This window comes from Psittacula echo (assembly GCF_963264785.1).
Source record: "Psittacula echo genome assembly, chromosome: 5".
In the NCBI taxonomy this organism is placed as follows: domain Eukaryota; kingdom Metazoa; phylum Chordata; class Aves; order Psittaciformes; family Psittacidae; genus Psittacula; species Psittacula echo.
In genome coordinates, this window is record NC_137739.1 from 26,706,364 (window position 1) to 26,730,737 (window position 24,374).

The following is a 24,374-nucleotide window of genomic DNA, read 5'->3' on the forward strand; positions in this document are numbered from 1 at the left end:
TTAATTGCATTTATTGCCTAGTCAATACAGTAATACTGTTTTTTTTCAAAATGAATCTAATAATAAAAAGTAATGTAGTTTTTAATTCATAATTTCACTTTAATATTTAAATCATGTAAATGCGCTTTACACTGATTTGTTACTACAATTTTGAAAAGTACATAAATCCTTGTGTTTTCTGACATGTGTCATAAAAATAATGTGTAAACGGACCACAGTCTGTAAACTAGACCCTTAGAAATAGAGAAGAAAAAGAGATAGAAATGAAAGTCCTAGAGGAACACAAGGACGTTCCCTGTTGGGATAGAAAAAAAAAAAAAAAAGGGTCTAGGTAGATGTTCTGAATGGTGGCATATAAAAACATATTAAAGCATGCAAGATTGTTACAAGATGGACATTTGAAGTCATTAACACTATTTTTAATACACTTTTGAAATCAGAGAATTTTGACTTGCATAATACTTAAGTTCACAACAGCTTTAGTCTCTATATTTCTTAGAATGTTTATAGAAACAGTGACAATGTCAAAGAAAACGAGAGATGTCAAAGAACCCAGTGTGTGTAAATCTTATACAGAAAATATTTCTAGAAAAGGTCTAGACAACAATCATTTTAAGGCAGAATTCTGACTCTCTGGATAGAGAAGACTACAGAACCAAATATGAGATTCCTCACTCTTAGGCTGATTTTTCTGGGTCCACAGGTTCATTGCAACCTCTTGCTTCCTCGAGGCACAGCAGAATTTCCTAGACCTGAGCTATACTGTTACACTAATATTTGATTTGTGAACATTAAACATTTCATGTTGAGACTAATTTTTTTTTCAATTTCTGTTTTATTGTACAAAGTAAAGGCCAGTGGAATCTTTCATTACTCTTGCTGTCCACATATTATGCTCAGCAAACCACAGAGGTATATTTTCTATCATCTGTGTTATACCAAGGTTTGAATAAGGCACCAAAATCCTTACAGCTATGGCACAGAAGGCCAGCCAAGGCAATAAATTTCTTTGCTCACTTTCACTGTTAACTAATTATTAAACAGTCTGATACCAAACCAAATAAATGCATCCTATTCTAAGAGAATGTTAATAAGAACTGAACATATTTCAAAGTCATGGGTAATAATCCATTATAAACATTTTGACTTGAATAGAATTAAGTATTATGCCACCCAGTTTTGGGTAGAAAAATAATTAGTTCCTGGCAATACCCGAAATCTGTCAATGCACTGCAATGCTAATTCTCTTTTGCGTTAAGTTCTACTCTTTTAATCCATTTTCAACACATCTGCCTTGGTATTTAAAAGAAAACCAGATACCAGCTATATCCCTATGTCTTCCTTTATTCCAAGTAACTGTGAATCACAGCCACAACTGCTCCAACACTATGTAATGATATAAAATTCAGTACAGAAATAACAATATACAGCACAAGAGTAAATTGTGCATTCATTTGACCATTTTCCTGACAAACAGGTACTGGAAAGCCAAGGATTAAGTGGTAAATACATAAACCTCCTAGTGAAAGGAAATAATAAAAAAAACCACAGGTTTTAACACTGTTAGCTGGAGGCCTAGTGTGAATACTTGCTTAGGTGTCCAAAACCCAAGGTTCCAGACAGGTGAGAAGTAAGATGACAAGAACAGAAAGAGGAAGACCATGGAAATGAAAAGAAGGCACATTTCACACCCTATTTGGGTTTCTATTGAGTCTGTGATTCTTATGGAGGAAAAGAACTTTAGGTGGAAAGCTAACTTAAAGTAGTCTTGGTACTGAACACTAGAACAGAAACTCAGTGTTAGAAAATGCGGTGTACATGTACTAGAAAGATTAAATGAGAAGGCCTTGAAGGCCCTCTTAAAAATAACTATTTTCTTATCAGTGAAAAAGCTAAAATTAAAGCACTTGCATACCAAGGAAAACTATTTACCAAAACTAACAGTTTACCTGTAAAGTTTTTAATGCTTCTTTCAGTCCATCGATTTCTTTTTCTTTTGTTTCTACAGCAAGTTGATATTTTCCCTTTCAACAAAAGCTGTACTTCAGGATTTGGGTGGAATAAGTATATTTACAATGAGAATTTCGCAACAACAATGTTGCAAAACAAAGCACTACTCTACTACAACAGAACAATTCATTGATGAAAACAGGTGAAAATTCAAATAATTTAATTTCTATCACAATAAAAAGCAAAGTGAAAACATGATTGGGTCTATTCACCACGTATGACTAGTCAGAAGTTTTAAAATATTCTCTTCTGGGAGAAACAAGCCTGACAAAGGCAGAATTAATAAGTTACTCCAGAACAAAGATACTAAACAACAAAGAAAGCATTAGGTAAACATATTTTCTTATCCAATGTAGCAGGATCTTCATAGAAACAACTTCCTCAGCTCTTCCAGTCCACAAAGATTGAACTGTAATCTGCTATCACTAGAATTACTGAATACATGTAAGCATATTTTATACTTTTATATATATACATGCATATATGACATGCACATACATGTGAATTTATACACATGTGCATGTCATGTGCATATAAGTCAAAGGAAATCAGAAGAATTACATCAGGTGAGAATCTGACGGCAATCAGTATGAGTGACATTTCACATGTAATTGAAATTCTATACGTTAAACAAAAAAACAAGAGTTACAGGTTATAAAAAAGTACCTTTTGCTAAGGCATTAGCAAGAAAAATAATTTAACTCTAATATACTTAGCTTATACTTAGAACATGTTCAGTCAGTTATATGGCATTATCATTTAACAATTAATTTAACAAAGTACCTTTTCTTCTTCCACGGCCATCATCCTTGCCTGTAACTTGGTTGTCAGTGGCATATTAAACAAAAAAAACACCAAAAAAAACCCAAAACCACACACACACACACACACACACACAAAAAAAAAGCAACAAAAAACAACAAAACAACAAACCACCAAGAAAGAAAGGAAGAAACAACAAATCAATACAGCACGAGATTAATTTTATTCATGCAACTTGAAAAGACAATATACTTCTATTACCATGCATAGTGTGCTTCCTGTTTTGTTGGGGTTTTTTCTCCCTTTAGCTACAATAACTGTACAGTCACAAACAGCAAGCTTGTGAGTCACAAATTATTTTTTCAAGAAAGAAAAAATCCTAATTGCTTGCCTGTTTCTTTTTAGTGAGATATGATTGTGATGCAGCATTAGTGATAAACTCTTCATCACCATGTGGAACAGTTTCAGTTCCTATGACTGCTCTCTGCAAGTTATTTCAGCACTCAAATTCGTTGATTATATATTATGCAGAAAAAACCCACAACCCCAACCTGAAAGACTGAAACACACTTTCAAATGTTGAACAAACTTATGTGGCAGATCTTTCACCGTGGTTTATGAATCTAACCTCACAGAGGACATGCCATTTGAGGAAGAGGGAACTCTTTCTCTCCCAGGAAAAGCAGTATACTGGGACAAACTGTCAAAATACAGGCAATTATACTACATCTGGAAAAAAGAAAAAGACCTGATTTTTTTAAGCTGTATATTCTAACATTTTATGTACAAGGCAAAAATACTTTAATACCAACTAATAACTTGCTGTTATGCCAGCATTTTTAAATTCTCACTGTGAAAGTCAGAAGGCCTTATTTTGCTACCTGTTTTTTAAGAACTGCCATAGCTTCTTTATTTTGTTGCTGCAATGTGTCCATCTGATGTTGCAGTGTTTCCTGCTCATGCAAAGTAACAAGTGAGGTTTAAATATCTTACAGCAAACCATACATACGGGTTTTCAAGAAAACAAACAAACAAACAAACAAAACAAAACTGATTCCTTGTTAAATATTTTTAAAAAGACATGATTGATTAAAAAGCCTGAAGACTAAAAAGAGACATCTGTTAACTGGTAATAATCTTTTTTGGCAGAGGCTTCTCTAGTTTGCAACAGGTAACTCTTCTCGTCTCTGGAATTCAGCTCTCTTGTTGCCAGGATTTCTGTAAGTGACTCTTACCCATTCTATCAACCTGCATAAGCAATTTAACACCTATTGCCATCTTAAGACAGCATTAGGTTTGCCATGTGTCAATGTTAAATGCAAAGTGCAGAAAACCAGAGTTCACCTAACTGCCTGGAAGTCCCATCTTTTTATTAATAATTCAATTAATTTCAGAATGAATGGAAATCAGAACCAGATTATCAAGAATTGCAATGCTAGGTAAAAAAAAAAAAAGCAAAGAAGGGCTACAAATTGAAAGCCCTGTTGCTTATACAAATACAGAATGTTTCCTGTTTCTGTGTGCACATATATATCTTTCAGAGAAAAAAAAAAAAAAAGGCAGTTTGGATTATTAATTTAAGATGGTTAGGTTGACCTCCAAGATGGCACAGCCTTCCTTTACTACCAAGATGTTATATATTCCAAGATCAAGGATAGAGCTGAAATTATTGTTTTTTCTGTGATCATAAAATATACAGAGTAAAGCCTTTTATCTTGTGACCTAGTGACAGGGGTCATAGGTTTGATTGTATGAGAGAAGGGAATGGATTTCCTATGCAAGCATAACCTTAGAAGCCCTAACCCTAGGAAGAATGTTAGATTATTTTACTGAAAACTTCATTTTGAGTGCTTAAAAGTTGACAAACCTCTTTCGAGAATCTCTAGCATACAAGTTTATTTGAAGTATTTTTTTTTGAAGAATTGTCACCTCCAAAACATTGCAAGTGAAGTTGTTTGTACAACTGCACTGGTACTTGCATTTGCCAAAGCCAAGCATAATACAGAGAAGCAGTTGCGTAGCCTTCCCCACACCGATGTGTCAACAGGCCTCATGTTAAGCTAAATGTCTTATTGCTTCAATATTTATATGCCTTTTGAGTGAAGACTTACAGTCATGCCAAATATTACGATGGTACTCTTTCATTAATTGGATTTCTAGACTGGGCACAATCCAAATCAATATAAAATCTACAAAAGTTCATGGCTAGAAAATATACTATTGGCTACCAATCTACAATGAGAAATTAGCACAGCTTTAAAAAGGTGAATTGTACCAAATCACAATCCATAGTAATATCATATTGAAATTAAACCCCAGAAGTTAAAACACTATAACCATGCAGTGAAGTTACCTTCTGCCACTCAAGTTCCTGTTTCTCTACGACAATTTTACTTATTTGATCTTCATAATTAATCTCCATTTCCTAGTTAAAAAAAAAAAAAATTCACACAAATTTACATAAGAGCACCAGCAAATCAAATACCAACATAAGCTGTATATTCATACTCTTCTTCCCTTACAGTCCAGTACATAGAACAGTATGTGTCTACACACCGCACAGCAAAAAAGGAAACAAAAGCCCTCTGGATGTAGCAAAATAGCAGGTAAGTTCAGCTGTTTTGGTCAGAAAATTTGCAGAATCAATAAATTTAAACTTAGATTGAAATGCATAACAGAAGATTAGAAACGAGGATTATAGCCCCCTTAATCAGTTCTCTCTTCATGTATATTCTCTTCTGCTTCTTACAACAAAACCACACTCAAAGGGAATAAACCAGACTGGATTTCACAGTTAAAAAAGGACTGAATATTCTGATGAACCAAGTCAAAATACTGAGTTGAAGAGAAATTCCGTAAGCTGCAATAAGGGCTTCAAGAATCCATTGTTAGTCAAAGATACACAGTCATGGTTAATGAGTCAGAATCTTTGGGACATCTTAATTATTCAACTCAAAGCATTTGCATCTTTATGTTTTATTGACATTTCCCAGGACAATTGAAAAATCTTCTCTCAGCAATTACTTCTGTTAATGTGGAATTATTATTTATCACAGCCTTCTGTGCCAAAAAGCCTCCTGACCTACCAGATGAAAGTAAGAAGCTAAACAGAAGTCAGAGATAATCGGCATGTACTTTTATGAGATGAGCTACCAGGAAATCTGGAGAAGAACGTTACTAAAGTCTGAAGTTTTCTTCACAATCCACAAGATATACTAGAAAGAGGAAGGTGTGCTACATCTCCTGCAGTGCAGGAGCACTTTGTCAAAAATGAAACTATTACTGTGATAATAAGTGAGACATACCTGCGGATAATCACAGTTGCTAAAAATTTATGGGAATTTTCCTGAAGTATGCGGGTATTAGTCAAATTTTCTCAAATGAAATCAGCTTCCCGTTAATTTTTTTTTTATTATTATTATGAGTACTGGCCTTCCTTTACAAATGCAATACTCGAGAAAGGAAGAACATGTTTCCCTATCAAACAGCCATTATTTAGGCTTCTGATGCATATTCACCCCTGAATTGAAGCAATTCACTCCTGTCCTGTTACTGTGTACAGTCAAAACAATGAATACCCCTTTAAAGACCCAGAGAGCAACACTTATGTGTTGCTCCCAGCATCAAAAGGCTCATTTCCTGCCTCTTCCCTGCACGCTGATGGTCACTTTGAAGAAGCGACCACCTTAAGGTAAGATGGACACAACACAAGAGATCATTTCAAGTTTTTGACACAAGGATATCTACAATGCTTCAACAGTTTGTGCTAAACTGGTCTGAAGAACACCTTGCAACCCCTTTTTACCTAATACAACAGTTGATCCACAGTCCCACTGTATTATCAACAGAAATAAAATCGCAAATTATGTCCAAAGGTGATTGAAAAAAGGGTTTTGACATCTTTTACAGATTTTAGGGTCAAAACTGACTTCCTTGATTAACAGGTAGTTTACAGGCACATCTGTGGGTAGAAGTAACACTTCTATCCACAGAAGGCTACTCCTAAGTATTTCAAGAGTTACTTGTGGGACTGAAAAATATGCCTCATAGACTTGAATTTTACTAAGATTTTACAACTGCTCTAAGAAACAGCATGTTAAAACTTAAGGCATTTATAATTAACTCCCGCATCCATGCAAAACACTTTAAATTTAACTAAAATACAACAACACAAGTTTGAAAGCTGCTTTAAATTCCATTTTAAGCAAGCCCTTTGCTTTGAATGCTGAAGAGGGTAAGCACCAGAAGTTCTAACTGAACAACACTTCTCCAACTTACTCCCAAATTATAAAGGAAAATCTGGAAGCCATCAAAAAAGTGTATATATGTAACTACTGCTGAAAAAATAATCATCATAAATACTTAACCTGAGGATGACAATTACATGATTCAAATATTCTCATGTGAAATCGCTACTAATTGTAAACCTTACGCATCATTTTTTACTTCTTTCAAAGAACATTTATAGTTCACTCATTTTGAATTGAAAACTTGTGTGCAGCACTTTTTTTTTTTTTTTTTTACAAGCTTCACCAACTGTTTAATAAGATAAAAACATCTTTGTTATACTTTGGAGAGTAATACTGTGTCTGTAAGTTTGATGAAGTAACAAAAAAACTCACAGAAGCTTGAAAGTGTTATTTTTTTTATTGGATGCCTTAGAACTACATGGATTTAAGTGTTCTCATAAAAAAAAAAACCACCCAAACAAAAAAAACAACCTACCATAACAATAAAAGAGGAGTAATTTGATGGTTTATTTACTCGTTATAACCTTTAGAAAGTGTCAAGCTCTCTTTAAAGTGTTTGCTTCAGGCTGTAGTTTTACAAGATGGGCTGTGGATTGGTCAAGCCTCCTCGATTCTTGACCCTGAACAGATTTAGGAACAGAGTACAGCTGGCTCATGTCCAAGCAGCCAAAACTGCTGCTAGGTACGTCTATTGTCTTTTTCAAACTCATAATCTACCTCCTACAAAATTGCACATCCAATTTTTCGCGCAGGTCAATCAAATGGTACTCAACAGAAACTACAGTTTCTGATTGTTTCATGCTGTAATACCCTTCATACCAGCACAACTTTTAGTGGACCACGGATATGCTTCTTCAGTTTTGATCCCAAGACAAATGTTAAAAGGATAGAAAAATGTAACAGCTTTATTCTAACTTTAGTTCCTGATACAACACTTTTGAATCTTAACAGTAATGATAGTTGACCAACACCTTTAGTAACCACATATTTGGGATTTATTCTCAAAAGCTTTCCTGTTTCAGAAGTACACATTTCTGTTTCCTTTGGAAATCTTTTATTGCTTTGTCCTTGATTCCACTGCATAGGCTGCAATTGCTCTATATTAAAAGAAATCTCACCTATCAAAATATATTCCTTAAATTAATACACATGGTCTACTAAGACGCTTGCACCGATACTTCTCATGCTCTTCTCTCCAACTTCAGGTAACCCATTCCTAATCAAAAGCCACATTATTTGCTAACACAGAACTTAAGCTAACGCACTACTTATTGACTTGAATGAGAACGTTGCATATGTCACAGTCATGAGATCCATAAACCTCAGTACTGCTTAGTCTTTTATATCCCCATACTTATTTATTTTTTAATGTTCAGCTTTCCTTGTTTGTTTCGTTTTGCTAAAAAGTACTCTAAGTTACACTTAGGCAGAAAATCCAGGTATTAAACTATAAGGATTTTTTGTTGTTTCCCTGCAGCCTGCGTTAGTGGTGTTCTCTTTGCCAAATTCTAGGTAACAAACAAAAGCCACCCACAAGTCTATTTTGTGTTATTTTATCATTGTTTCTCTCCCCACAATTTCCTCTTTTTACTCTATCATTTAAGAAATTCAAATTAAGCTCTTCACCATTCTCATTGTCAACACCTAAATTGTTTCTTGCAATCAAAAAAAAAAAAAACCCACAACACAAAAAAAACAAAAAACGACCCTCACTAAAATATTTTGTTTCCCTACCATCCACTTTGTTTCTAGAAAATACTTCTGCCTAAATTTCTGAAGTAGTAATTGTCCTTCTCAGGAATAGAAACTTCAAAATACAGTATTAAAACATAAAAAAAAAGTAACTTAAAAAACAAACTCTTTTTAATTATAAATAAATAATAAAATCTTCATTTATGCAATAGTTTCATTCAATCTCATGGGTTTGGTCACTGTAGATCATTGTTTCCACACACCTGCCTATATAGCTACAGTAGATGCCTCTGGTGTCCTTTTTAACTTTTCTGCTATTCCACACATCTGAAGGTGATTCTTCTGCAGAACACACCTTCAACAAGGTTTAGTTTTAGATATATTGTAACGTTTCTGGGGCTTTTTAGGTCTAGATATATCACAAACAATATGGCCATTCAAATTTAGTCATTCTGGTAACTAAGCTTATAGTTTCATCAACTTTCTTCACTTAACATCTCAAAAAGCAGTTTGCCTTTGGGGCCCAGGTGACATTTCCAAATACCTTATACTGCAACTTTCCATTTTCATCTCAATACCAAGCTTCTCTTGTCCATCTTACCTGGGAAACATTGCTAAATCGATGAGTTAGCTCTGCACAATTATGTACATGTCTTCCATTCATGCACAGACTAGCTCAGAATACCCAAGCTACAACAAGCTGTATGGCACTACAGTGTGCAGTGCAAACCCCTTCACAGTTGCCAGAAGGCAGAAGTACATTTTAGGAATGGTAGAGAACAGCTAAGGGTGAGCAAAGCTCCTTCATGACCCCTCTCTAAGAAAACCTAGAAATAAGTCACTGTGCTGAAGAAAATAGATTAAAATAGCCAAAGGCATAGCAAAGGTAGAGTAAGAGGAATGGAGATAAACTTGTTCAGACCCATCTGAAAGGAATGGCACGCAAAGCTCTGCGGCATTAGGGTGAGCTACAGCTTCTGAGAACAGCAACCAGAACAAACTCAAGGTGAGCTGTTGTGAGAGCCATAATATCTGCATCAAGACAACAGACATGATTCAGGATTTGTCTTTCTCTTCACAAATAAGTAAGAAGATACAAGAAGTATATTTACTTTCTCAGTGACTACTCATTGGCCATCAGCATGAAAGTGGGTAAGCACAAAAAAAGAGATCCAATTCATATCAGAACAGAAGAAGGCAGACAGAATGTAACTCAGAAAAACAGGGAAAAGAGGGAGAAAGAGTATTAGAGGCAGAGGAGGAGATGAGGGTCAATAACAACAAACTGATAGGACCAGCTAGCCTTTAAAAAATATTCCTATCCACAACAGTCCTGAAACCTCACATTCCTGTGCTGTGAACGCAGGTAGGAAGTTCCCTGGCAAATCAGATATCTCATCCCCATTTTGGTGGCTGACTAATACCACCTGCTATGTCAACATACTCCTCTGGCTCAAGGAAGAGAGAAGTTTTACATAGTGCTTGACCATAAACAGTAGGATGATAACTATCAGGAACAACAAGTCAATATGGCTTAAATTTACAAAATATGGTGAGAGTTTCATGCTTCTAAAAGGAAATATTTAAAGAATCCTGTGTTAGAGTATTTGTTTGAACATAGAACATGTTTGTATGAGTAAACTCAATGCCCTTTGCAACTCTAATATTAATATAACATAGTTTTCTTTTTTTACCTTGTGAGAAATGAGAGAAAATTTGAGAGCTGGAAAATGTTTCTTAAACAGTATTTTAGTTAAAAGAATTATAGCTGTATCATAACTGCCCAAAGAGCAAAGAGCAAAATTTATTTCCTGCAATTTTTAGTAAACAGAAGAGTGTCAAATCTAATAAAGTCAAGACACAAATGACAGAATCTCTAATACTAACCAAACTTTGTGATGTCCCAGGTTAACATCAGAAAGAGCCTCAACAGTTTGTTATACTTGAGAAACAAAAAAACTCCAGTACTTGTTTCCAGGAATGGAAACAGGTCACAAACTTAGCCTTTGCACCAAAGAAAAACATCAGTAAAATGTTAAAAAAAAAAAAAAAATCACTAAGATTTATCTTTCTTGTGTTCAGATCATCAACACCTTCACTGGTTCAACAACTACTAAAAGCACCCGTATCCCCAGAATACACATCTATGGGAGTAGGGAGGATCTCCTTGATTTCCTATGTTTACACTCTTTTCTAGCTAAGGATGTTGTGGGGTATTTTTTCTACCTAGAACAAGATTTTGATACACAATATATGTGCTTTCTTGTCCTTGTAAAGATTATCCTTACATCTAATATCAATTGTCCTATACACCTAGTACTTCAGAAAGCATTAAAGACTTCAATTTGGCCTACTTACGATGCAATTTTATACTTTCTAAATCAATTATATTTATCCTTTAAGAAAAGGATCATGTCTTATTACTCAGCAAAATGAACTCAGCTGACGGCAGAACAAAACTGACAGACTTCAGAACAAAGTGGATGGGATATCCACCACAAAAGAATCACTGGGCTCATCGTTACTTGATGAGTGGGAAAGCAAAGCAGGCAAAAAAATAGAAGGACCTTCAAACTATTGGACTGTGAAGTAATCCCTGGGGGGGGGATAGGGGAAGACATGGTTTGTACCTTTTAATTACACACATATTAAGTCAATCCATATAAAGAACACAGACTGTATGAACAGCCAAAGGAAGTGAAGCTGTATGTAGTACTTTAAGCAATGCATTCTCCAGAATACACATGCATAGCCACCATTAACTGGGATTTCATCTGTAAAATAGCAGAACAGTCACTTCTTATGAGCAACTCCTCTACATTAATTTAAGAGTTTAACTACAGCTATGTGCTTAACCCAGAAAAGTAAAAACCAGGTAGATGCTCTGAAGTAACTCAATGCATTTATTTAAAAGCATATTCAGAAAAGCAAAGTCTCTAAAATAGTATCTTATGGGGTTAAGCATGGATTGTATCAAGTCTCAAAATATTTTAACATTGAGTTGTTTTAAGAGTTTATTTTTTATCTGTCTAGATTTGCACAGATAATTTTAGCTTCAAATTTATTTTCATTAATTTGAATTTATACTGCAGTACAACCAACCATGCAAGGCAGTTTATTAAACTTAGAATACATGATAGTTCCTGTCCTGAAGATACTCCTGTCTACGTGACAAGCAAGACCAACAATGGGAAGAAAAACAGATGCAAACAGAGGTAAAATATCTCATCTAAGGTCAAGCCACAGGTCAAAGACAAAACTGAGAGTAAAATCCACTCTGCTGGCTCTACTGCCTCCAGCAGGCTACTGGTATGGTGTGAGCCTCACAAGCAGCAGGGAAAAGGACTAGCAAAATTCCTAAGAAACCAGCAGAACTTTTACTTCACTTTCTGACACAGCAGATGACACAGTTTAAGTTGGCATGTCTCATTCTTGACCATGGAAAAATTACCGAAGTGCAAGATGAGCACTCTAATTCTCTGTGTTTTGGTCTGTGCACTTTTTCCTCAGTAAATTTATAAATTTACAGAATAATTACATGTTGATTCAATTTGTAAGAGATTCATAGCTAAAATCAGGAAATAATTTTGTATCTCTTTTTGAAAGGCACTAGGCATAGCCATAGTATTCTGTAACCCTTGCTTCTTCAAAATATTCATGTTTTGTATTCCAAATTTCAACCATACTAAGCAAGCAACCCTGAACTGATTGTTAAAGCAAAGCAAATACAAATGCAGTCAGGGATACTTTAAGATTTCAAATTGACTAGGTGCAAAATGCTTAATTTTATTCTTTTTACTTACATTTCTAGCTACAAACAGGTAAATGTAGATATATACATTTTTGAGGGTAAAGGAAGGTACAAATGTTATAGAAATGTAGGACCATGTCTTAACTGTAGAACTGACTCTCAGCATGAGCACCAATTTCAAAATGAAAAATACTTTTATGCCAAAAAATTGCTCACCCTTCAGAAGCAACCTTGTATAAAAATCACAGTCACTTACTCTTGTAGTACAGCAGGCAAAACAGACAAACTAAAGCAAAAAAAAAAAAATTAAAAAAAAACCAAACAAACCAAACATCACAAAAGATTAAACTCCATATCACTTCATAAAGATTTTAGGATCTGACCAAGTGCATTAAAAATGCAAAGTGAAGTTAACAGTGTAAATGGAATTACAGTATCACAGTATGTTAGAGATTGGAAGGGACCTCAAAAGATCATCTAGTCCAATCCCCCTGCCAGAGCACGAACACCTAGATAAGGTTACACAGGAATGTGTCCAGGCGGGTTTTGAATGTCTCCAGAGAAGGAGACTCCACAACCTCCCTGGGCAGCCTGTTCCAGTGTTCTGTCACCCTCACTGAGAAGAAGTTTCTTCTCAAGTTTAAGTGGAACCTCTTGTGTTCCAGTTTGTACCCATTACCCCTTGTCCTATCATTGTTTGCCACTGAGAAGAGCCTGGCTCCATCCTCATGACACTCCCCCTTTATATATTTATATACACTAATAAGGTCCCCCCGCAGTCTCCTCTTCTCCAAACTATAGAGACCCAGCTCCCTCAGCCTTTCCTCATAAGGGAGATGCTCCACTCCCTTAATCATCTTTGTCGCCCTGCGCTGGACTCTCTCCAGCAGGTCCCTGTCCTTCTTGAACTGAGGGGCCCAGAACTGGACACAACATTCCAGATGCGGTCTCACCAGGGCAGAGTAGAGGGGAAGGAGGACCTCTCTCGACCTACTGACCACCCCCCTTCTAATACACCCCAGGATGCCATTGGCCTTCTTGGCCACAAGGGCACAGTGTTGGCTCATGGTCATCCTGCCGTCCACTAGGACCCCCAGGTCCCTCTCCCCTACACTACTCTCTAACAGGTCGTTCCCCAACCTATACTGGAACCTGGGGTTGTTCCTGCCCAGATGCAGGACTCTACACTTTCCCTTGTTATATTTCATCAAGTTTCTCCCTGCCCAACTCTCCAGCCTGTCCAGGTCTCGCTGGATGGCAGCACAGCCTTCTGGCGTGTCAGCCACTCCTCCCAGCTTAGTGTCATCAGCAAACTTGCTGACAGTACACTCAATTCCCTCATCTAAATCATTGATGAATATATTAAATAATACTGGTCCCAGTACTGACCCTTGAGGCACTCCACTAGATACAGGCCTCCAACTGGACTCCGCCCCATAGGCTACAACTCTCTGGCTTCTGTCCTTCAGCCAGTTTGCAGTCCACCTCACTACCTGATCATCCAGACCACACTTCCTCAATTTAGCTATGAGGATGCTGTGGGAGACTGTGTCAAATGCTTTGCTGAAGTCAAGGTAGGCCACATCCACCGCTCTGCCATCATCCATCCACAATGTTATTTCCTCATAAAAGGCTATGAGGTTGGTCAAGCATGACTTCCCCTTGGTAAAGCCATGTTGACTGCCCCTCATAACCCTCTTATCCTTGACATGCCTTAAGATGGCGTCAAGGATAAGGTGTTCCATTCTGCTAACAGATCTTACAGGGAAAATATAATTCAATTATTATTATAAAAGTTAAATTCTTCAGTCTTTACTTCTTAATAGCAAAATAGTTAGACTGGTCTAAACATTACCATTGTAACAAAAGCCTACGGATGAGACCATGGAGAATTTCAGCAATATAGCACCAACAAATGAGGATCATTGAGATGTTTTTCTTGGATTTTTTTTTTTTTTTTATGGCATTCATTCTTTTGTTTATAGTTTTTAAAGAGAGGATTATAGCATATAACTTAGGTAAAAATAAGCTTAAATCAAGCTTGTCATCAATACTAATATATTAAAAGTAATCATGCACATCTTTTGAACAGGTCAAATTCATCAGATGCAGAAATATATACTCTAGGTCTTTAAAATAATACAATTGTTAAGTAACACTAAGGAAGGGGAGAAATAGAAACAAATGTTTACATACATACAACTGAAAAGAGTAACTACAGGAAACTATAACTGTCTTCAACATTGCAGAAACAATTTTACCTTACTATGAGATCATTCAACCAATATTTCAAAAACAAAACACCACCGACCCCCAACCCCCCCAATACTCAGTATGTAGGGCTCTAGCTTAATAGTTTAGCCATTTAAAAATTGTGAAATACAGTGGATTTGGTTATCACAGCAGCTGTTTGCCCTCTTGGCTAATTCTGAAAAACACAAGTAAACAGACAAAAGTAGTCAAAATTACTGCTTTTCTGTCAAATGGGAAATCAGTCTATGAAATGAGACTTAGAAACTTGGCAATGGCTTGGATTCTCTTTCTTTCCTTTTCATATCAATGGCTGCTCTTAAAGAGATGAACTACAGAGAAATACGAAACCACTACGTAGATCACTTTTGTCAATAGCCTGGTGATCAACTATAGCAATTTTGGACATTACTACAGGAAAGCCTAATTCACTCCCATACTTTGTGCTGTCTACAGTGACATTTCTAAAACAGACCCTGCCTAAACCCATTATATTGTTAAACAAATCTCTGGTCGATGAATAACTTGAAATACAGCATGAAGCTTAGCCACACTTACACAGCATTTTCTATGATTAACTACAGGGAGATAGAAATAATTAAAAAAAAAAAAAAAAATCACTAAAAACCAATATAAACATTTACCCTTCTTATACGCAGTTCTTCTACTGCTTCCAATAAACTTGTTTTAAAGTCTAACAGTCGAATGGAAAGTAATGCCTCTGATGGACCTTGAAGAGTAGAGTCAACTGCCTGTGTTTCAAAGCCTTCATCCATTCTTTGAACTTGTTTCTGCAAAATAAATAAAATGTGTATTTCCTCCTCAGTTTAAGAGGACAACCAAACTGCAAAACTTGCAAATATGGAAGCAAATTCTTTCTGTGAGGAGTAAAGCTACTACTTACAGCCATGATGCAATGAACAATATTGACTGAGATCATCAGGAAAAAGGAAGCAGTACAGGGTTTCTTTCCAGAGCTGCTGCCCTACACCAGCACGAAAGTACTGCAACTAACACATCAGACCATGAAAAAGTTATACCTACCTTCAAGATTACAAAAATCACAAGACAGGCTCATTTTAAAGATGACTTTCAGACTGGTTTGAAATTATGAACTAAAGGTAATATATGTGGCTTCTGCTTCTGAATTTTAACAAGAAAACTTTTGGTTTTGATCCCACAAGCTCAAGTGTCAAAATGTTGTAGTCTAAGCTAGCTAAATCAACTGTTGTCAAGTAGGGAGTTATGCTAACATAAGACCCATGTGTACACAGCGTATTTGTTAATGAGAGAGATCATTACAACACTTAGCATTTGACTTACAAAAAGATCATACCTGTACATATGTCATCTTTATGTATATCATATATGTAAATTACATCATATGTAAGTACATCATAATCTGTACTTCCCAGATTATTTTTAATATTTAAGACTGAATTTGCACCAGTCCACTGGAACACATAACATTATCTTTTCCTTAAGACACCCCATGGGTGCTCCTGGACTAAGAATTCAAGAGGTAGGGGTAGACCACATGAGTTACGCCTAACCTGGCCACTGCCACAGAACCCTTTGGAAGGAACTCCTGCAGGAATAAGAGAGACCTGTCTGTGTCATGGGGCCATAAAAACCACAAATCAGGGCTCCCCACTTTTTCTGCTATTGTCTGAATTAAACCCTAACACAGATCAAATTTAAGCAGCTTGCTCATGGATGATAGATTGATTCCTTACTTAGCTGCGCTACCACAAAAGTTATTCTAAATTACTGAAATAATGGATTTGCTAAAAACAGGAAAAACAGGCTCAATTTTGTCTTCCATTTTAAAACATAACTGATTCTGAACTGTTCAATATGAAATATTTATCAAAGTTCTTTTGTCAGTGTCAAAATGTGAATTTTGAGGACTTCTGAAGAGGCAGCAAATAAAAGTTAATAAGAACAATATACAAACTTGTACCACTTCAGGCAACAAATCTATTGTGTCAATGCGCCAAATGTGGTCTAACTCTGGGATTCATCCTACAAAGGCAGGTGCTCTTGAAGGAGTGTACTTCAGTTATGAAATAGCTTCTCTTCAAGTTAACCAGCAGAAGTATGCATTAACCAGTCCACATCAGGGCTTGAGATTTCCCTTCCTAGCACAGAAGCAATCCAAGAATTATTTTCTCACGGCAGTATTTTCAAACTAATGCTATACTCTAAAGAATGGAAGAAAATGAGCCTCAGGCATCCATCCTCTCAGCTCGCTGATGTCAGAAGGAGCACTTGACAAACAAGACTTCACCTCCCTAATGCAGTGAGTAAGGAAGGATAAGTGCTTTTCTGAGTGAAGCTCATTGATTCTTCACCCATCCCTTCACCATGAAAGTATTATTTTCTCATGGGCAATTTGTACTCAAACTGTTTTTTCCAAGACTGCAACAAAATCCTTCACAGCCTACTGGTGAAAACTGCAAGGTACATTGCATATTATACACGCTCCCTCTCGCCCTCCTCACAGTTGACTGCAAGATACCTATGTGGTGTCTTCCACCACAGGGAGATCAAAGAACTTAGTTACCTGCCAAATAGTTTGTACTATGCTTGACCGGAAACAAAAATATATAAAATGGAATAATAAAGTTACAAAAAATTTTCAAGTATCTACCATACTGATAAAATGCCTACTTTCAATATCACACATTAATACAAATGCCTAGAGCTATTGTAAAGATGTATGATAACTAATAAATGTCCTTTGATATAGAAAATGCCAAAAAAATATTGTATAATCAAAGATATTCCCAGATAGATGCATTTTTAAAAGCTGGTATTTATCAGAATACCTGTAAAGTAATTAAAAAACAATCCTAGAGCATACATGAAATAACATTCTAAAAGTTAAAGATTGCAGTTCCTGTTTTGAAGCAATTACTACACTCGATTTCCTATTACTTGTTTTATGTGTAACAAAATAAGAACAAAAATTACTTTTTAAAAAGCACATTTAAAAAAATCCATTTTAACACAATTTTAAGTGCCATAAAGGGCTTTATATCTTAGAAAAGCACTTATTAAAAATTACATCTTAAATACCCTACACTAGAAAGTAAGTTAGCCTATAAGCCTGATAGGGGTCAGGGTAATAACACAGAATGAACAAATTACACTGTCATTCCACTTAAATTATTTAAGTTATTTAATTTGACCTGTAGATAGTCTCTTGTCTTCTCATCATGCCTGACTTTTAAGTGGGAGGTCTTCATTCATGATGATCCTTTAATGGAAGCAAAGCTTTCTCCATTTAACCCATGGTGTTATCAATCATGTACAGGGATAAATGAGGCTGTAAGATTTTGCCAGTATCACAAATGACACTGTGACCTGAGGCCAACATCTTTATTTGCTTCTCCAGTGATTCACTTCAGCAGATATTAACCAATTTTATAATCCATGAAAGGCAAAATTAAAGGACACCATCCATAAACCAGAATAATTCCTATCAGCAACAAAGTGATGTCTGTATTATCTTATAAATTATATGGCCATACAGTGTGGTAATGTAATGAAGTAAAGATGGTAATAATCAAATGCCTAGGGCAAATGCTAATATGCATTTAATCACACAGCATGAAGCCATTTGTCACTACAGTTGAATGCATGTGTACATAAAATACATGAGTCACGTCCTTATTGTTATACTATAACAGCATCAATTTCACACTATCATTTTACCACAATAACTACTGTAGGGTTTGATATTAACTAAAACATCCAATGCCAGAAGTGCAAGTGATAGCAATATCTTTTAAAAACTGTTTTGAAATCCGTTCCGCCTGCTATTTGACTCAACACATTGGAATTCTGTGAACATGCAATATTCAATGATATTTTTGTACAAAACCCCCCTTTGGGTACATTTTCATAGCACCCTGAATAACTTTTTAGAAACAGGGTAATTTATGGCATTTCAACATAGGCTGAATCCGTTTTAATGCACACATCAACCTCAATACATAATTCATGATTTTCATTTGTTTGTTTATGGGTACTTCCATACACACAAGAAACAGACACAACATCTGCCTTAATGTTTGCAAATGCTACCTCCAGGAAAAAAAAAAAACGCTGAAGTGTAAGCATCAGTTTCTGTGCTTGATGAAATACAAGAATGAAAATAATGATGGAGAAACTTTACCTGCCTAAGTCTAACAACTCCTTATCAAATGGATGGCCATAAAAGTATGGCTATTCCGACCAGGTGCAGATACAATTGATTCTCATTTATCACCCCTTTACTTCAAACACAACCCACTAAAACTGACATCTTAGCTGTAAGAAACACCTTGACTTTTTGTGAAAAACAGTGCAAAAGTTTATGCAATCAAAATTAATTCGTCCAGGTATATAATACACGCACATGCATACAGTTGTGTCTAGCCATGAGCTAGAATTTAAAACCGAATGTATTAAGTTACTGTATTTTCAAAATGTTAGTGATGCTGTGGAACCATCAAATCAAAGTACAGTCTCACAAGTACACTCCAGGTTTTTGTTACGTTAAACTAAAGAGTACAGAATACTGCCCACTTGTAAGTCAAATCCTTTTAAAAAAATATTTGTATGCAAAAAGTGGCATAGTATGACTGCATTTAATACAAGATTTTATCAGTATTATGAACCCACACTATACAGGATAAGGTTACTTTTACGATCATTAAAGACCAAAATACATTTAGAGGCACTGCATAGATCATAAACAGCAAGATACGAAGTCATACATATTTTCACTTTCCATGGAAGTGTGTTTGATACTCTTCAAACATCTGCTTTTATTAGAGAGAAAAACAGATTTGATTTGAATCCATTCTTACCTTAAAAAAATATCCTTAAGTTCTATTATAAGCTCATGAAGTTCTAACTTACATATGAGTTCAGGAATTAGAAAACAGCAGCCAGCTGTACTGAATGAGCCTAAGAGCCCAGAGTCTGCGATTATGCTAGGACCAGCTAACCAAAAAGCACTAAAAAAAAAGGTGTTGTTCATCATTTTCCACATTCCAACCACCATATGCAACCAAGTCAGATGGGACACCCCCATGATAAGATAATCTACTGGCACACAATGCCATAAAATTTGGACTATAAAACAACTTGATACATTGTCATGCAGAGACAACAGACAAGAAATACAGAAGAAGCTACATCATGTAAGATCCACTGACTTGTTAGGAATCCGTATGTAAATGTTTATGATGCTTAATGCCTGTTTTACTGGATCTTACAGTTCTTGGCCTCACTTTGATTTAAACAAGTAAAATAAAATTGAAGACAGCACTCCCCCCATCTCAATTGGGCTTGTTTGGTGTTTTTCCCCCCTGTTTTAGATTCAGAGATTTTCAGTAGGTAGGGTTATTTAAACTTCTACAGGCTGAAAAAACATTGCATGCAGTTGTTTGATTTTGCCTTCATTCATTGTTCCATTTAGGGACTTATTTTCATTTCCAACAGAATATTATAACAGTTCTCCCTCACCCCACATCTTCTAACAAGAATATGTACTATCCTTTCAGGAAAAACAGATGCCTTGGTGTACACCAGACAGTACACTCAACCATCACACTGGATTTGCCCACCCACCATTCATCTGAACAGCTCCAGAAGGCACAACTCCTTTAAGCTTTGAAAAGCTCTGCTGGCAGACTACCACCTCCACAGGAATTCCTTTCAGGTGCTGACAGTGGTGTATTGAGGAACACACAGCAGATAACAGCATATAAACACACCCTTTTGAATGAGCTGTGTTGGTTCAATTCTCCATTTTGCTTCCTTTTAGGATGTGTGCCTTTTGGTTTTGTTTTCTAGTTGAGAATGGCTCCATTCATTATAAATCAAACATATAAATCAAACAAAGCAAAAATGTAGGTCCTGGGAATGAAGGCACAACCTCTAGCAAGTACAGAAATGATGTATCTGTATACAACAGGGGCCTATTTAACAAAATATTTCCTGCCTAGAAGAGAATCCACCATGCAACTCATTTTAAAGATGCTCCTCTACAGGTTTGTTAAAACTTACTGTATCTACTCATTATCCTTTGTCATCATGACAACCTAAAAAACATTATAGCATCATACAAAGTATTTCCGTCAGAGTCTAAAACTTTAGAAGTTCGTTAATTTTCGAAAACTTCTGAACTTTCCAGTTTTCAGAAGTGTATTGCCAACCTTATAAGACAACTTGTTTTCAAAAGCTAAGATGAATATACCAGTATATTGTCTTTCATTTACAAAGAACTGCATTCTTCGAAATACAGTATCAAGATCTGGACTGTTTAAAAAGGCTCAAAACCAAAAGACAATAAAAATCTAATATTGGTATTTTGTAGTCATATCATCTTAAATAAAAAAAAAACATTTAGAGGAGGCAGACTTGTGGTTCATGAATGTGAAAGATTATCTGATTTATTGTAAGATTCCAATAAATCATGCAGTATTTTCAATGTAAAGTACTTATTTTAAAGGACCACTTTATACAAATCTGAATTCTAAACAAATATGGATTTATCCTAAATTCTACAGAATCTTTTTTTATGCATACATTACATAAACATAAGTTTGGTGGGTATACACTTAATGTAGGAACACTGCCCCAGGTCAGGCAAAGGGTGCTTCCACCTCACTATTTCAGCAATAACAAAACAAAACAAAAAAAAAAATTCAGTTATAACCCTCTTCTAAATAAAAATGAACAATAATTCTTCTCCTTGACCTTGCAACTCCAGGACTTTTAAATTAGCTTAGAGTACTAATTTGGATCATATGCTGGCTTTTATAATGAAAGAGTCAAGTACAACATTACTATCAGTGTGCAATTTGTGTTTTGACAATACACCTTTGAAGATGGTGGAACCAAACTGCTTCTGCAAGGCTTTTCTGAAGAACATTCTCTATCCATTCACTGATTGATTCGTAATATTTTGCTCTATCTACCCTCTCTCATTAAGTAGATCCACCTACCCTTCTTCATGCACTTTCCTGAAGTCAGAGGTCACATTTTTACTAGTTTACCTTAACAAAACAGGACAGTATTGTCTAGAGGGCAGCTGACAAATTCCAAAACAGACAGGGCATACAACAAAGCCTGCTTCCTGAAAAAAAACGCAAAGATGTTGTTTGCTGCTCTAACACCTGAAGATTTGCAATACCACACAGTAGATATCCCACAATGCAGCACATTTTCTCCAAGAACGGATTTGTGAACCTGCTATAACCTCTTATTTTCCAAAGACAAAATGGTCCTAGTCACATCAAGTTGTCCTTATCTATGGTATTAGAAGCTTCTAGACTAAATTCAATGGCATTTGTTTAAATTCAAGATAATTGTACAGATTTTTCATTCTGGAAGATGTACATTTGCTCTTAAGTTGCCTTTGTCAAAACCCAGGAAAGTATCAGGTCCTTTGCAAGAGGGAGACCAACATTACCTCCACAACAGAGCACAAGAGTTGTCCTGAAAAACATGCCTTAGAATATTTGCTGACAAAACCATCTTTAAGTAGTAGTAATCTGAGATAACCTGGATGGCCATACATCTCTTTTCAAAGTTTCAGGTTTTAATAAAATTGTGGAAAGAGTGCTGCACTAAACTGTCAGCTATTAGAACCTTCAGGCTTTCTTGGTCAAGCAGCAACGGGTCTGGGTTAGTTGGCTTGTTGATTGCCTAAAAGGTTTTTGTTTTGATGGGCTTTTTGTATTTCCCCCTCTCCCCCTCAATTCCAACTGTTTCAATATGTCAATAAAGCTACTGCTAAGGAGTACAGGTAAGTGAATTATTATAAAATACAGTGATATGGTTAACATTTTTATCTGTGTTTCAAACCCATCTAAATATAACATGTGAGAGTGCTATATGTATACTCACCGTGTGACCACAAAAATGAGTGAAGGAAAGCTGAACACCACATCGCTGAGAAGACCAAACTGATGAGCCAGAAAGCATATGAGAAAGTCCTTTAGTGCCTTTTTTATTCAATCAGCAATACTTGATTTTGATGTGATAGTTGCTTGAAACAGCTATTACCACAGTGCTGCAATTCAGCTTTTTAATACATAATGCTGTAAAGATTACTCCCATCAAATAGTAAACAGAACCTGAAGAGTGAAGTTTGCAAGCATGTTTTGTCAGTTACTCCAAAGTCTGTGTTAGCTACCTTTTGAGTTCTAAACGAAATTTAAAAGATAAGAACTGCTTATCCAAGTATTTCATTGCTCAGGATCTGCACTTCTTACCCATCACAAGAGGTTCCCTTTAGTAATTTGAATTATTTTGATGAAATTGTGAAATCTTTCACAACATAGCTAGCCCAGGCATTTTCCAAAATTGGGTGACTTAAAGCTTTTGTATCACTTAAATTGGTTAGTATGTCTCACAAACACAGAAATGCATTTTCAGGATCCTTATCTTCTGTAATCAAAACCAGTTACACAGTTTATTGTATCTGTCTTTTACAGAACAATGGTAAGAACATAAATAGTAACATTTTTTTCCAACCACAAGTAAAAGATTATTAATAAATTAGCAGAAAAAAAATAATCTTAACTCATTTCAGCTCAAGTTGAGAAAAAAGGAAGTCATAAGGCAGTTTCACCAAGACTGCAGAAATGTGCATCTAGTTATGACATGTTTGGTTGTGGGATTAAATCCTCCTTCTCCTTAGTCTTTCGATCCTAATATTTTTTAGGATATAGTCAGTGCCCTTTTATTTATTAGTATAGAAACGAAGTTCAGTGCATTAATAGGACAGAGGCTGACCCAAATTTCACAGGCACAGAAAAATCTGGAGGTCTACGTGAGTCAAAACGTTTACCTTCGTTTTAAACACCACACTGCCACCTAGTCGACAACTACTGAACTATGCTGTCCTCCTACTTGATGCACCGCAATTACAGCTAAAGCCATGGAATGAAAATTAAATTGCTTCCTAAAACCATGTTTGTGCGAGGATTAAGGTATCGAAACAATGAGAGCTCAAACTCGTTCAGTGGAAGTATCCTGGCAGCACAAAGCAAGCAGCAACTGCAGTTTTCAGTATCCACTTGCAATGTGCCACTCGCTGCAAAAAGGAACACTTATTCAGGTAGCATTCCAATGTGGTAGTTGCTTACTTGTTTTTAGTTATAGTTGTGAAATAACTATGCCAAGTGCAAAACAAGGCAATAATTAGACTCAATGCCATCAAGTAAGGGATCAATCCAAAATCATTTAATTTTAACATTACATGGAATTACATCAAGTAATGTATTGAAGAAAACCATACATAAAACATAAGGGGAATAATTCGCTCTCTTGGCTAAATGTAATCCAAAAGATTAGGGATATGGCAGTAGGAGAAGCAAATGCAATCTCCTGTGTCAACAAGTTCAGGCACTACTGATACTTAACTTCTTTCCAACGTTTTCGAAATATCTATTTTATATTCTGAAAAACCCTGATTTGCCTGAAGGCTGGTTTGGCTTTTGTCTTCTCTCTTCTTTTAAATGTCTGACAAGAAATACTACATTTTCCTCTACAAACCATTCTTCAACACAACTTACATTAACATGACTTAACGATGTGGGGGTTCCTACAGTAAAGCGTCAAAAGAAAAGAAATTATCATCTAAATAAGGCATA

At 35.8% G+C, this 24,374-nt stretch overlaps 1 protein-coding gene across 1 annotated transcript in view; it reads right to left on the reverse strand.

Moving 5' to 3' along the window:
• Positions 1-15,554, reverse strand: part of CCDC73 (coiled-coil domain containing 73) — a 54,257-nt gene extending 38,703 nt beyond the window's left edge. The window contains exons 1-6 of the mRNA XM_080618188.1: positions 15,360-15,554; positions 5,126-5,197; positions 4,758-4,832; positions 3,654-3,725; positions 2,794-2,829; positions 1,950-2,024 (exon numbers count right to left, since the gene is read on the reverse strand). Of these exons, the coding sequence (XP_080474314.1) occupies positions 1,950-2,024; positions 2,794-2,829; positions 3,654-3,725; positions 4,758-4,832; positions 5,126-5,197; positions 15,360-15,491 (462 nt within the window). The 5' untranslated portion in view covers positions 15,492-15,554. The remainder of the gene's footprint in view (positions 1-1,949; positions 2,025-2,793; positions 2,830-3,653; positions 3,726-4,757; positions 4,833-5,125; positions 5,198-15,359) is intronic.
• Positions 15,555-24,374: the final 8,820 nt, after the last annotated feature.